Source organism: Solea senegalensis, linkage group LG11 (genome assembly GCF_019176455.1).
Source record: "Solea senegalensis isolate Sse05_10M linkage group LG11, IFAPA_SoseM_1, whole genome shotgun sequence".
NCBI classification, from domain to species: domain Eukaryota; kingdom Metazoa; phylum Chordata; class Actinopteri; order Pleuronectiformes; family Soleidae; genus Solea; species Solea senegalensis.
The window spans coordinates 20,586,740-20,602,821 of NC_058031.1; the positions used below are offsets into that span (position 1 = coordinate 20,586,740).

At 41.2% G+C, this 16,082-nt stretch overlaps 1 protein-coding gene across 2 annotated transcripts in view; it reads right to left on the bottom strand.

Moving 5' to 3' along the window:
- The window catches only part of LOC122776787 (plexin-A1-like), a 239,030-nt gene that overhangs the window by 122,826 nt on the left and 100,122 nt on the right, over nt 1–16,082 (bottom strand). For both annotated transcript variants that reach the window (XM_044037510.1, XM_044037509.1), the window contains exon 4: nt 1,445–1,576. In XM_044037510.1, coding sequence (XP_043893445.1) covers nt 1,445–1,576 — 132 coding nt within the window. The remainder of the gene's footprint in view (nt 1–1,444; nt 1,577–16,082) is intronic.

Below are 16,082 nucleotides of genomic sequence, written 5' to 3' on the forward strand. Positions count from 1 at the left end.
GAGGGTTATCACAGCATGGTCATTAACTGTTAGGAGATAAAAGAGTCACGCAGGTAAAGGCAGGAGAAGGGAGATAGTGGAGGAGCAGCTTTGGACAAATTCTCTCAGACTCTCCTGAATGAAAGCAGTTCAAGATAATGACGCCTACAAGCCTGGACTACGGAATTTTTTTGTAAATTTTACCCTGCAGATGACGTCAATGGGAGATGATGATCTTCACTACGACAACATGATTTAAAATAGTATATTATTATAAGTAAAACAAACTGACTTGTTATTAATAGGTCGGCTGATTAATCAATGAGCAGTTTTTTATAATCAGAATTATTATTTAATTAATCTGACAATTTTGACCTATTTTTATCAAGTTTTTATCTCACAGATATAATAAATGCTGCTAAATGGACTAAAACTTTTCATCCAAAAGTTGACTTGATGACCTGTTTTTTTTCCACGTTTATCATCTACTTTATAAATTATTTCTGTTCAAAAATAAAATATATATACACTACATTGAAGTGCACTGGAGTTAATGTTTCTTTAAGTCGAGCAATTATGTGCATCATTTATCATTAAAGTGTTATAACTTATCAGATGGGGAAAAAAAAGTCCAAACATAACAGCCCAGAAAAACTGGCATTTTACATCAACCATCATGTCATGAGTTTTAAAGCTCATCATCTGCATCGACCAGAGAAGAACCCATATCATTTATATGACAGCAGTGACATTTAAAATGCTGGAGATGAAATAGTAAACATCCACCGTGCCACAGAAAGTGGCTGAAGTGATGCCACATGATGTCATTTGGAAAAAACATACATTTAGCACTCACTCAATATCAATCAAGCCAAAAAAGCTGTTTGGGGGTTAAGACCTGGTTTTAGGGTTACAGTTAGAATTATTATTAATTGCTCCCTTTGCCTGGAATGAACTGCAGATTTAAAACTTAAAGTCTTGGTCACAAAGGATGTTTTTCAGGGAATGTTGGAGGGAGGCAGACACATCTGTATGTTCATGTTCTTGCTGATTTATGGGTTTTTTATGATTCTGTGGGGTTTCATGATTAAGATTGTGATCGTAAAAATTGCATAAATGATTATTTATTGTTTTTGAATAGTATGTATGGCTGCTGACTGTCTGTAACCTTGTTGTGCTTTGTTTGTTTGTAACTGTGCTGCTGACTGTCTCGGCCAGGACACACTTGTGGTTTTTTCCTGGTTGCGATGGTTTAGGTTAGGGGCCAGGGAATGCTTTATGTCGATGAGTGTCCTCGATAAGAATGCTGTGCAAGAATGTGTGCGTTGTTGCCAAAATACTTATAATCAAAAGCACACACCGAACAAACGGAACATGTTTTTGGAAGACATCATTAACCGATGACTCCATAAAATCAGATGATAACCAGATAAACGCATTCATGTACTGTATGTGATTCTCATACCTGTTTGTCGGTGAGGGCATATAAGTACTGGTGATCTGGGCTGAAGAGAAGATCTCTGAGGATGGGGCTTCCCTCGCTCACCACCACATTCTCATACAACAAGGCAGGCTGGACAATGGAGTTCACAAGGATCTGGAGGAGGAGAGAAGACAATGGTTGTTGGTTAAAGTACAAATAAACAAGACTCCTGCCTTTGTTGCTCTTCTGGAAATTACAGAGAAAACACACAGTAAACGGCTTATAAAGGAACTATTTTCTTCCCAAGAAATAGTCCCTTTGAAAAAAAAAAAATGTGGATTACATTTTTTAGATGTTCATGTGCAAGACGGATTAATTAAAGACTTCAACCACCCACAAACCTATCATCAACAAGCTTATTAAATATGTTTTTACTTAGCTTTAGACTGTCAGGATTAGAAGCTTCAACTAATGAAGCACAGACGTACAGTCGGTTTCAGTACAAATAAAGCTGGAAAGTCGACACGCTAATTCATCTGTTCCAGCTGTTTGTGTCTCCAGACGTCAGCCTATTAGCCTATCTGCAGACTGCTAGCTAATGGTAGCTACCTGCAGGTAGCTAGCCGTTACAACAGTTAGCTGTTAAAGCTACATAGATGTTGACATTGCACTTTTGAGGGCTAATGTAGTCACATTCACTGCTGTACATAGTCTAACATTACCTTTAAAACATTACCTACAATGATGAGAATGTGTTTTGTTTTTTCAAAGACACATATTTTGATGCTCACTAAAGACTCTCGCTTTTCCTCTCCTCCTTTCTCACTTTATTTAACACGTCTAACTTTAAAGAAAGTCATCAACATTAATGCTGAAATCCTTTTTTGGTTTTTATCATATATGTCCTGGAAAATGATTCGGTTCCCAGTTCATTCGTTTAGCTAAAATACAGAAGACAGTCAGTGAAGAGGCAGAATACATTTTCATTGTTGGTTAAGGTGACACATTGCAGAAAGTGTGAGTACAGTCCACAACTAAATGATGGTTCTTTTGTTTGTGCTTGCCTGTATTTAGTCTACTGATATAATTACGGTGATGGGAGTCACTGTCTGTGTACTGGAAACTAAATCTTTTCTCTTCTGCTTGTACTTTAAAGTCAGGGTTTTTCTTTCTCTAATTTCCCAACTCATCATCACCTGCAGCTGTTGAGTGCTTCCAAAACTTTTTGTCAACTAAACTCACTCCGTCATCTCGTCCCCCCCCAAATTTGGTCTCAATAGTCTTTGTTGTTATCAACTGCCAAATCACTTCTGCAGTTTCCTCTTAATCTCTTTGTGAACAGAGGGTTCACTAACAGACAGGCTGTCATCACTGTGACTGCTTTTGTGTCTGCAGTGGAGGAGGTAACTTTGGTTTAAAGTCAAGGGCTTTGACAAAATCTGCTTTGATGAGGCTGACACAGTGGGACCCAAACAAAACACACACACACACACACACAGGGGTTTCACACTTAAAGCTAAATGTGAATGTGCTACCACCAGGAATAGAACAAACACAGCAACTTTTGATATGGAATGTCACACGGGGCAAATTGCTGCAAACATGTGATTACTTTTGCAAACCTCGCAGTTTTCTAAGTGTCAGAGAAGTTGCAAAGTACAGAATTCACTTCCAATCTGTACTAATCACAATTTAAGAATAATAATAATAATAATAATAATGATAATAATTAAAAAAAAAACATTTGTTGGAAACAATGCGTATCTTTCATTTCTTAAACTTATAGGAACATAGATGAATTCATATTTTGTTGCCGTTGTGTATTAATGCTCCTTTTTGCGAATATTGACCTGAAACTTGAATTGCAATCGCATCTGTGAGGAAAAATCACAGTTAGATATTTTCCCCAAACCACTCAGCCGCAGTTGTTCCAGTCAAAAGGTCACTTGTTTTAGCAGTCGCTTGTGTTGTTCCAACATGAGATCACACCGTGAAAAACTTTGGAGGTACATTGAGTGTGACCTTTACTTAGTCCTTTTGTACCATCTATCAACAGCAGCACAAGGAGGCGTACAAATAAATACACACACACAAAAAAAACCCACAAAACAGTCTAAAAGTGCAACATGCCCTATGGCGGCCGTACCACTTGTGATGAGTGACGGACTCTGGGAGAGCGAGGGGTAAACAGGAGCAGCGAGCATGCTTTGCCCTACAGCTCGGGGCAAAGGGCAGTTGGAGTGGGATTCAGGTCAGCTGGCACAGAGAGGGGACCACAGACTGGAGCAGGTGACCGCAGGTTCTCATCTCCTCTATTAGCCCGCAGGTTTCTGCTCTCCTCCAGCGACCTCTGCTCTCTCAAAGTTACTCCGTCCAAACACAGACTTCTCACCGAGGAAGTGGCAACACTTCAGGGTGAGAAACTTTGATTAACCTAACAACAATCCATATACTTCATTGCGTGCTTAGCATATAGTGGGAAACTTAGTTTAGCCTCACTTAAGCTTAGCGGTTTTATTCCAAGAGTTGCAAATAAATGTCATCTGTTTCACCAGCTGAAATAACCTCCAGGGACCAGATACATAAATTCCACGTCTTCTCTCTGTGTGTAGCCCACAGTCACTAAATTCAAAGCCATAAAAATGAAAAAAAAAAAGGGGGGCGACACTGGGGCATCTGGCTCCGTTTTATGTATCCATTTGTCCAGTTTCTCACTTTCTGGAACTTATTAGCAAAGAGCTGAGGCTAAAAGATGAAAGAGGCCCTGGTCCAAAAGCAGTGTCTGTCTGCCTGTTTTAAAAGGTACTTATTAAGCATGCTTTTATAACTGCTCCCAGAATGATTATTAGACCAAAGAAAACCTATAAAGTTTCCCACTTTGATGTGACTTGCTGACTATAAGTCATTAAAACAAGCTGTGTTTAATGAAGAGTGTACCTATTCAGAGCCATAGACAAGCCCACAGATTTTTATTTAAATATTTTTTTATCTGTCTTAGCAGAGCCTCTCACTGATTAACGCACTAAATATTAATTGCTGCCATTTGCATTCAAATGAGCCTCCAATCAATTAGTTTCACACCACAGTATTTATGTGGAATATATCCAAGCTTAAAATGACATCAGTTCAGTCACTTCAGAGCAGGGAGTCAGCTCCATTTATATCATAAGCATATTTTGCAGGGGAGGAAGCAGGGCCACATAATGCGACTTGCTTCAAGTCTCCATGACATGGAGTGCGAGTAGCCTCAGCATATTTATTTATTTCAGCACAGTATTTTTTGGTTGAAACGAGTTACTAGGTTCTTGATGACACAGCATGACGACATCGCGAGAAACGGAAGGCAGAGCACTCCTCTGCCGTGGAGAACTTCTGACCTCCACCATCATCTAGATCTGTGGTGTTGACGATGTTTGTGAGGGAGAGGGTGATGAAGATGAGGACATTTCTGGAATCTCCAAAGCAGCAACAACCTTTACAATCCAAGGTGAATATTGACCTTTTATATTATTAGGTCTCTTTAGGCCACACATATGTCATTAAAGCACTTAAATGTTGATTGTGATGTCATAGGGACTTTGAGGACAAAGCATGTCTTCAATCTTTTCAATGAATGCCTTTTCCCCAAGTCAACCTTCAGTAACGCGATTTTAATGATGATGACACAGGAGAGAAAAGTTCAATTTGGGATGGTAGTTAAAGGAGATTTTTCCCGGTGAGTTTGCAGCCCCGCACGCTCTGACCTTGGAGTCGGTGTGTCCCCCTCATCCTTGCCCCCTCCCCAAGACCTCTCCGTTTCCTCTATCCTCCCGAGATGAAGCTCATTACCAAAAGCAACGCGGAAATTTCCAAAGACACAGTGACCTCTGGGCACACTCTGAAGTCCACGGGTGTACAAAGACACACAGGTACACACATACCCACAGACAGACGGAGATATTAAAAGAAAAGGGGAAAAAGGACAATATTTCAAATTCACCTGTCGTTCCAGCCACTCTGACCCTCTCACTTTGACTCCGTGCTGTATAAAAATATCCGGCTGTTTCCAGTGTTGTTCCAAAAAAAAAGGGTTATAATTCACACTGTGACTAATGGTCTTTCTAATCATCACATTAAGGCGTGTTGTGTTTACTTGTGTGAACAGTCTCCACGTGTTTAATGAGCTAATTGTCAGAAATGGCAGCCAAGGAGGTCGACTTGAAAACATAAATGAACATAATAGGAGTCAACGGGGACGATGGGAAAGTGCACACTGCTGTGCCATTTTATTTCCTAACAAGATACTTCAGACATATTGTAAATGTAAGAGGAGAAGGTTGTAATGCTGACCCCAGTGGTAAAATAAACAAACAGCAGACATTCCACATAATGTAACAATCAAACACTAATTGATATACTGGCTCTCATGTGGTACATGCCAGGTTAAATGACCCTCAATTTACTGTAATCTGTGTTTGTCACATAAGCATTGTTATTCTAAAACTAATACAATTGGCATTGAAAGGGGAATCTTTTTCATCTTGCTCTCTTTTGAGGAGTCTGTTTGGCCTTCAGTTAAAAACTATGGAACAACAACAATCACTGATTTGAATGGAAGCAGGGCAAAGGAAAAGGTTTGCAGATATTTACAAATATATGTAACAACGTTTGTTGGCATGTTTGGTACATCAATTAAAAAAAACAGTGCACATAATATTTTGTGCACGTGGCATCGTTCAAATGTGAGCAAAATTAGAAGTGGGTCAAAATATGGTGCAGAAAGCTACGTTAACAGGTGCTTCATCCACATTCAATACATAAACCTTATACACATTGTTCTCTATGTTGTTAATAAAAAGAGAAATCCTGCACTACAACTTTTCGCGGATGTTTTATTTTCTTCAGTTAGACAGATATTGCGATGTATCGCAATATATTGCGTATATAGAGTATTTTTCTTTTTCTGGACACCTGATGAAAGTATAGTGTTCTCTCTATTTTGGAAATTAAAACAGGATATTGCTCTTCAGAAGATGTGTAGACAGTAAAATATTGGGGTGAACTAAATTATAAAATCTGACATTATGAACCACTGCAGAAAAGTTGCAGGTAAGAAGGGACTAAAAAAAAAAAAAAAGGGATAAAAGAACTCTGTAGAGCTGCAGATTCAGGGATAGCGTCTTCACTATGAATGGGTCATTTAACATCTGACATAAGATGATCATAAATATATTAAGTGAAGCTTGACCATCAGTGGCAGATGTTAACTATCCTTTGATAGCGGCTTTAGTTTCCCCGGTTTAGTAACAGGAGCGTTAAATGCGGCTAAAGTACAAAAAGACAATGCACTTAAGTGGGGTCAGGTTCAAGGCAAAAGACAATGACAATGGTGATGATGGAGGAGACAGATGAGGTTCATCTGTGGGACCAGTGCAGTGATTAAGAATAACCATGCAGGCTTCAAACACCGGTTCCACCTTTGGCTCAGTTAAACTGGAAACACAATCACTTGCACTTGTGTGTGTTTTTGTTAACCTTCTCTCTCTCCTCACTTATTTCCTCCCATCTCCGCTTCTGGCATGTATCAATTGATTTTTTGCTTCATCGTTCAATTTTCCACTAGCATTGTAATCAATTTTATTCTTTCGCTCGCCTCTCCTCTCACCTGACTTTCTCTCCCTTCCTTCCTTTATTACTCCTTTACAGTTTCACATTTACTTCTTCACTTTATTTTATCTCCCATAACTCTTCTCCGCTCTGTTTCCCTTTTCTTTTCTTTTCTTTTAACACTTCTTTCAACCCTTCTCTGCCTCAAGACTTCCTCTCGTCCTCTCTGCTCCTCTACAGACACACGCCTCCTCTGCGTGTGTGTGTGTGTGTGTGTGTGTGCGAGACCGGTCCGACCTCAGCTGTTAAACATCCAGTTAATTACATGGTTGGACAAAGGGAGGTAAGAGAATAGAGGAGGAAAGGATGCAAGGAAAGGGGAGATAGAGGAGCAGCTTGTTAACCCTGTTAGCATTTCTCACTGAGAGCCATGTTACAAATGTCCAGTGAGGGCGAGTAATGAACCAGTGTCCTCAGTGTTCAAGTGGCTCTTTGATGATGGAGGGAACAGAGGGAGGGAACAGGCATTTCCTTAATGAAATCTGCAGAAGTGTGCGCGTGTGTGTGTGTGTGTGTGTGTGTGTGTGTGTGTGTGTGTGTGTGTGTGTGTGTGTGTGTGTGTGTGTGTGTGTGTGTGGGTGCTGCTGAATAGGGGTGTGTTAACAGCTTCTCATTGTATTCACGATCCCTAATGAAATTGATTTTGGTTTCATCCGTTAGGAGCCAGATCTGAAGACACATACCTACACACACACACACATGCACACACGCCTCCTCTTAGGACACTGCATTGACTTCCATTCATTTACACAGCCTAAACAAAGAGTTATCCCTAACCTTAAATATAATATAAATATGAGCGCTAAACTTAAGTGGTTCCCCAGAAATGAGGTACAGCCTGATTGGGACCAGGTTTTGGTCTGGTCCTGAAAAGGTCAGCATTTATTGGGTAACAAATACAAGAACACACACACACACACACACACACACACACACAGAGTGATAACTGACAATAATTTTCAAAAAGAAATTCAATATACTAGACAGTAAAAAAGTAAAGGTGTATTTAGCCAATCAGTTCTTTAAATGATGCGTCTGTGTGTGAGTGTCAGAGAGAGAGAGAGTATGGACTGCGTAGTCAGCAGGTGTGCTGTGATACTTTGGATGCCCTCCACTTAGGGTCAGACACGTGCACACACAGACACACACATACTGAGCTTGATAGAGCAACATCAGCGCGACAGGTTACTCGGAGTGAAATTAATCATCGTTCTTTTGTCGCACCACTGCTCTCACAACAGGAGGCTGGCCCCAGGTGACACACACACACACACACGCACACACACACACAGGCACGCGCACACACACACACCCCCAATCACTGATATGAATACAAAGACAGCTGGTCGGTGACAGCATGCCACTATGAAGCCATTTTCCTAACAGCCAACAGTTGGGTCTGGTTAAAAAAGAACAACACTGCCAAGGTGTGGTCAAGGTAAAGTACAGTGCACTTACTTAATCTAAAGTATAACATGAGTTTTATTGTTATTTTTATAACAATAATAGCAGCAATAGCAGGCTAACATCCGATTCATCAGCCATATCATTCTGTAGAGCAGGGGCCCTTAAGTAAATTTGGCCAAGGGCCAATGTTTTCCTAAGCAATTTAATACAGAGACAAAATATATCTGCATCAGGCATCACCTTTTTGTCTATTTAATATTGAACAAAAATGACATATTTAAGAGATTTGTTAAATTGAATTTGCCACAAAATATCTTAGAACTCAGAGGTGAAATTCACTATAGTTTTGTTGGGTTTTGCTCGAATGGGACATTGAACCAAAGTGCCTTAACTTGAGCTAACTTGAACAGCTTGTTCAGTGTTATTTATAAGCTGCATTACAACATATATGTCACAGTAATAAATGTGGAGAGCTATTGATGTTCTGTAAGTAATACAAAAACATTAATACAGACAAGTGACTATTCAGACATGAAGTTAGTTTCCACACATCAAAAAACGTATCAAATAAAATTCCCAACTAATAAGAGATGTAGCCGATTATACCATACAGCTGCACTATTAGGTGCAATGGAGTATGATACAGGCAGTGCACTGAATAATGACCCCGAGGCTGTTCTGAGAATGAGAGAACCTTCATTCCATCGACTCCGCTGCTGTGCCAAAATATGCCAATAAAAAGATTATGTCTCAGGAAGCCTCTCAGCAAATTTGCAAGTCATGATAATGATGAATAGAAAATGTTGTGTTTTTTTTTTTTATATTGTGTGTCATGGAGTGAATTCTAATATTAAATTCAAATCCCATATTCATTCACAAAAGTGCCTCCCTTGTAGATAAACTATAAATTATTCTTACAGCTTTCCACTACTTGTGATTTTCTTCCACACATAATGTGAAATTATCTTTTATCACTTGTACATGTGTCATCAAGTTCTTTTTGCTAACATCCATTATCTACTGCTGTATCCTCCACAGGACGCCACACAGAGAAACAACCATTCACTCTCACATTCACACCTATGGTCAATTTACTTCATCCCCATATTGCATGGTTTTGGACTGTCGGAGGAAGCCGGAGAACCCAGAGAAAACCCACGCACACACTGGAAGAACATGCAAACTCCATGCAGAAAGGCCCTTGTTCCAACCGGGACTCGAACCTGGTTCTTCTTGATTGCAAAGGCAAGACCGCTAACCACCATACACCAACCCTGTGGCCCTTTATGCTTACATATGCTTTTAAAAACTGATTATCGGTGTTTATTTTGAGTCTTATTTTTCCATGTCATTGTCTTTGCCACTATGATGGGTAACCAAACAGAAACCACTGGGGACAATTATTGTAGATTGTATTTATTCTTATACATGTATATGTATATATATATATATATATATATATATATATATACACATATATGAAAATAAACTTTTGACACATTGTATTTGTGTGTTATCTTTAAACTAATGTGTCGGACTGATATTAAAGAGTTTTTTGATTGCAACAGTTGGGGAAATTAGCTCTGTTTTGGAGCAGCTGACATGTTCGTCTCTCAGCGGTGGTTGTTTTGGAGCAGCGCTGAAACATTTTCACTTTCTGCTGCCTGGACTTGGCAGGATGTGACAGCAGCGGCTGAACAGCAATTAGATGCACTCACCCTGAACATTCTCAGAGGTATAAGTTGACAACAGCTTGAATTATACTGATGTTATTTTTGTTCTTTAGACCCCTGCCATACATCATTAGCACTATTAGAGTGGTTTGGATCTCACATTGAAACTGCAGGGCACGGAGAGTGTCAAGATGTCACCGTATCCCTTTGACTTACATCCCTGTTGGGGACTACAAGCTGCAAAAAAGTGACATTTTATAACCACAAGACGTCTCTTTTTATTCAAGCCATGAGCACACACACACGTAAGCACATGCACCTGCACAGCTCTCTTCAGCAGGACTTGTACACGTGTACCCATCTTGTCAGAGAGCAACCCAGAACACTGTACCTTTTTTTTCCCACCGCTGTCACACACATGGCACGGTCAGGTGCGCGTTGTGAGTGCGTGTTTAATCTTAATCTTAAAGTGTGATGGTTTTCCCCTTCAGTGCGGCTCGCACACACACTGTAACTTCCACTCCCCGGAAAGATCACATTCTTCCCTCCCTTATACTCTCCATCATCCTTGCCTCTTTACTCTCCCTCTCTTTCATCCCTCTCTCAGCGCTCTCATTTTCTTTTCGGTCCGTCTTGCTATAACTTTACCTCTCATTCCCTCCCACTCCTCTGCTGCCATCATTGCAGCATTGCAAAAAAAAAAAACCTGTCATTCTTAGTAATTTAGCCTGAAACCTTTTCTTTAAAAAAAGTTCTACTCGTGGGGCTGAAAGAGCCGTGACTGTCTAACTCATAGAAGCAAGTGTCACTGTCACCAAACAAATCATGCAAATCACTCATTTGGAATCAAAAATGGAAATTGACTAAATTAAAATATTGAAATGAGTTGGTGTGGATTTCAATTAAGTAGCAAATAGGATTAAATGACATGTGAAAAGAGTTTTTTCTTAAGTTTCTTTTCCTCCCGGCTGGTTCGGTCCCTTTTTGCCGTGCCACCCTTGAGAATGCAGCTGACATAACGAGGTCTGGCTATGTTGCTGAAACGACAGGTCCACATTCTTCCCCGAGGCACATCCTGCAGGTTGAAGCCATGTGAAGCTAATGACATCCACTCACTTCTGCAGGATGCATTATTATGGTGCAGTTGCTAGTTTGAATCTAGGATCATCTTGGGAAATATTATGCACGAGGACGACTGCAATTGTCAGCAGGTTGCAGGCGTGTGCAGAATTAACAATGTTTCATCATACATCATTTATTTTATGTTCTTCTTACTGTTCTGTCCACAACAACAAGTGGGAACAAGAAGAAATTAAATATTCCCCAGCAGGGAACAATTTTTCCAATAGTTGAATGCTTTTACTTTTTTGCCACATCATCACTAAGCAGCATCCTGTCCATTGTGAGCATTTTTCAAAGAACCAGATTAGATTTCAACAACTTCCTGGAATTTTCTCTCACAGTATTATTGCTGCTATTCCACTTTTCAAATCCAATGCTTCAAGGTCTTTCATGTTCTTCCTGTAAGGTAAGATGAATATCACAAAGGAATGGGTAATAAGTGATGGTATGATGTATCTCCAGGACAACCGGGCAAACCGCATCTCGTCGGAAAAAGCTCACAACTGGACCTTCATTCTGCACAGTTATCTTGAGTTCACCCAATGCTGTTTAGGAACTTCTACTAGAACACTGCACCATAGTTCAGTTACGGTAACAATGGCAGTGCAGCAGTAATATCTGTGCGCTCGCGTCGCTCATTTATTATTTCTACATAACAGTGTTAAATGAAGCCTTGCGTGAGCTCATGTAGGACACGGCAGTCATACACCCCAGCTGTAATCAGCTGACTGCAACCTATCAGTCATGCTCCAGTCGCACACTTGGTACGCCAATGCTGCCTCACACAGGTGCCGCTGGCAGAACTTTGTTGCTTCCTTCCTCCTGGAACAAAGTTTGACAGTCTCAAAAGTCTTGAAATGTTATTCGGTATTGGGTCTTGCTTGGGTTCACCAAACTCGGGGGTTTCCTGCATTGTTTGGCCAATCCAGGAAGCATCAAAAGACTGGAGCCATCCTCACCAAAGCCTATCTGCATTTGACACCTGACATCCGACACAGAAGAAGTGGTGGTATTGCTGCAGGAGTGTGGTGTAACACTTTCCCGCTATGTGGAGCTTAGCTCTGCAAAGACTGAGGGTTTCAAGGTGGAACAGAGAGTTGAGGACAAAGGACAGAGAGAGAGAGAGAGAGAGAGAAAATGGGAGCATCCGTGCACCCAGAATACAACCGTGGCCCTGAGCTATTGTTTTCACACCCCAAACATAGCATTATCTTGACAGCTGTGAGATGAGGACGAATCTTCATCATCGGTGATATGCGCACGTGTGTTTGTTTGTCGGCATCCGCGCGGCATTTTACTTCCCTCGCAATATCTGATTTGGCTCCTCAGAGTTTTGGAAACAATTGCATGTCTCTTTTGTATCCTCCCTCCTCATCTCTCTCTCTCTCTCTCTCTCCCCTTCTCTCCATCCATGTGTCCCGCTCTCACCCCCACTCTCCCCTCCACTTGTCACCTCCCCTTCGATGTAACAGCTCAGCTGACACACATGGTCAGCCAAGCTGAACACACTTCTGTATAGCGCGGCCTAGGTGTGAGCGCGTGTGCGCTGCCCTGCAGTGAGGAGTGAAACTACTGCCAAACTAGCTCAATTTGTCAAGTGCAGAGAGGTGTGCGGGGCCTTGAGGACCACCGCACCGCTGTTTTCAAGGTAAACAGAGGATTTAAAAGGTAAAGGGAAGAAAGAGGAATTTAAAGGACAAACACAAATACGCTGGAACACACTCACATACAACAGAACTGAACTTTACCCTAAAACTTCAAATGAGTCACCGTAATGTGACCATATAAACAGATCTACAGTGCCCCCCCCGCCACACACACACACACACACACACACACACACACACACACACACACACACACACACACACACACAGACTGTTTCTTCAGATCAGCCTGACTGAAGGAAAGGATACTTCATCACTGCCAGTTCTGTGGTGTGTGTGTGTGTGTGTGTGTGGGCACATAAACACAACCTGGCACCACCTTCAGAAGGAGACGCTCATTATTAAAGGTGTAGTGCACATAAATTATCAGCTGCTGCTCCGCATGAACTGAATAAAGAAAAACAATGTCACGGCGCGGTCAGCGGGGTGAACGTTTACGTCTGAGGAATGATAGATGCCTCGCTCTCATTCTCTTTGCTCTGGCCTGTTGCCACGGGGATTAATTCTGGGAAGGCGAGAGAGAGAGAGAGTAAGACAGAGAGGAAGAGGGAAGTGAGTGACGCTTTTGATTGCCTTGTTTCAAAGGCCACGAGCATATCACAGTGACACACACACACACACACACAAATCCATTAAGTCGTGGGTGAATGTAAGTGAACGGAGAGTGATACCAATCGGGGATTGTGTGCATGTGTGTGTGTGTGGTTCGGTGTGTGTCAGTGGTTAATTGTTTAATATTTGTTATACTGAAATTTGTTTATGAGATGATAGTACATTAAGGGAAAGCAATTAAAAGAAGAGGAGGTGTGAATTATTAATTCGTGTTGGGGACGATAGTAAATGCAAAAAAGCAAATGTTCCTTTTCTAATACATTAATCTTCATCTGACAAAGTAGCTTTCCCATAAAGGGATGAGGGGCGGGTTGGCGTGGGTGGGGCGCTTCATTCCCATCTCCTTTTCTACCCTTTCTCCTCCTGGTCTCACCATGTTGTTTCCAGTTACTTCAATCATCAAGTTTAGTCACGGAATACTGATCGATAACATTACAAGTCCCCCTAAAACCTAAAGATTCCAGTCAAGCTAACATTTATTCTAAACTAAGAAATGACTTCCTTTGTGGCGACGGTGCTAAACGCTACACCTCCATGCTGTATTCACGCTTCAGTAAACAAGTGGGAAGATACATATTTAAACAGCAGTGCACATTTCTCATTACATCACACAAACAAGCAAGTGCCATTCATAAAAGAGTGTTATTTCTCTTATAGCATGAAATGACCTTTACACAGAAAAGCATTGCTGCCCAGGTGCCAGATTGTTGAGTGCAACTTAATCTGTGGTACTTTATCACCGCGACACAGGAAGACACAATCAATTCCAGTTAAGGAACAGAACTAAAATAATTAAGATTCACTGCGTTATAAAAGTCAACAGAGGAAGCCAAACCAATCAAAGCCACTGAGTAGTTGTAAAAACATTTATGGCGTGGATGGTAAACTTGGCAAATGTTGCAGGGCATAAAGATAACCTAACGATAACAATAACTGATTTAAAAAGCTGAAATCTGACACGATTTGCATGCCGGGTCTGAGGTAGCTGCTCTCTGTGACAGCTACAGGATTTCATTGTTATGTTCCTCCTGCTCTCTGCATATCTTCTCTCTTTCCTTGTCCTCTGCACTTTCTTGTCCAGGGAACAGAGATACCAGTGGACAGTCAGATTAATGACCCCCGCCTCTAATACGCTCCGTCTTCCACTTTACATGTGTCGCTTGCTGTATAGCGCCTCACTACAGCTCAGAGATGAGACACACAGGGAGAGCGCCCTTGCCAAGATGAGCGGTGTTCATATTTTTTTGGACTGTCTGTTCGCCTGCCTTACTGTCATTCCTTTCCACTTTTGCATATTTGTTGTAGCTGCTGACACAAAAACAAGGGTGTCTTCACACCAGCCTGGTGGAGTGCAGTTAAATTGAACCTTGGTGCATTTACCCTGTTGGTATGGTTAGTTTGGATCGGTGTGTACGTGGTCCAAGACCTCTAATGAGGACCAAACAACAACCGAACTCTGGTCCTCTTGACAGGGGTGGTCTTGGACCGCTTCCAAGTGAACTCTGGAGTGGTTCATAAGTGGTGTGAACTTTATCCCTACCTTCCACTGGAAGCATAGTATTAAAGGCTAGCTTGTTCATTATTCATGTTCCTTCATTGTAACCCCGGAACCTGTATAGCTAGCTCCTTTGTTTATTTTTCGTCACTGTAAGCCCGGGACCGTGCTAGCCGGCAACCGTTCTTTCTCCCGGCTCTTCACATCTCCTGAACCTCTGTTTTAAAGTAAGTTAGCACATGCAGTGCTTTGTACATTTAGTACTAACTTATACTTTGTGTTTTATATATAATTAGTCTTACCTGCGCTGTATTTGTACTGTACTAAGCTAAATCTAATTATTGTTGTTTATTATTTTTAAATTACTTTGCAGTTCTATGTGTAGTGTACAGTTAAATTTAGATGCACTGTGGAAATGAGATTTGTCAAATTAGTGTCATTTGAAAGTGTTATGAATTAAATTCATTCTGTGCTTGTTTTTAGTTTTCATGGTGCTACAAAATAAAGAGAATTGCATGATTTCTCATCACATTGGCCTGACGCAGTACAAAACTGACCAGTAGGTGTGAGCACACCTTAAAAGATGCTTCTTTTAGTCACGAGTCAGGAACCTTTTAGAGAAGCTCTATGTTGCACAGGTGGCAAACATCTATACATGGACAGGTAGATGCTGAGACATGCGTGTCTTTAATACGTCCGTGCATCTGTCTGCACTCATGTCTGCTTATGTCTGTGTCTGTTGCCCTACTCAGTTGTGTAATTACAAAGGAGAGACAATAAGCCAGTTTTTTTTTTTTTTTTACTCCTCTCCTGTGGGAGCTCACAGCTAATTATAGAGCCAGCGGAGCTTCAAATTGCCATTTCAAACAGCCATACGGTGGGAGACAATAACACACTCCCCTGGTGGTGTCACCGCCGCGTAGTGAGTGTGTCTGCATGAAGGTGTTACAGTCGACAAGATCGCAGCAATAGAGGCAGCAGCAGAGAAGTAGAGAGAAGAAGGATCCAACCACCCAGATAACCAAAAATGACTGGTGACCTGAAAAGGAGCTCATATT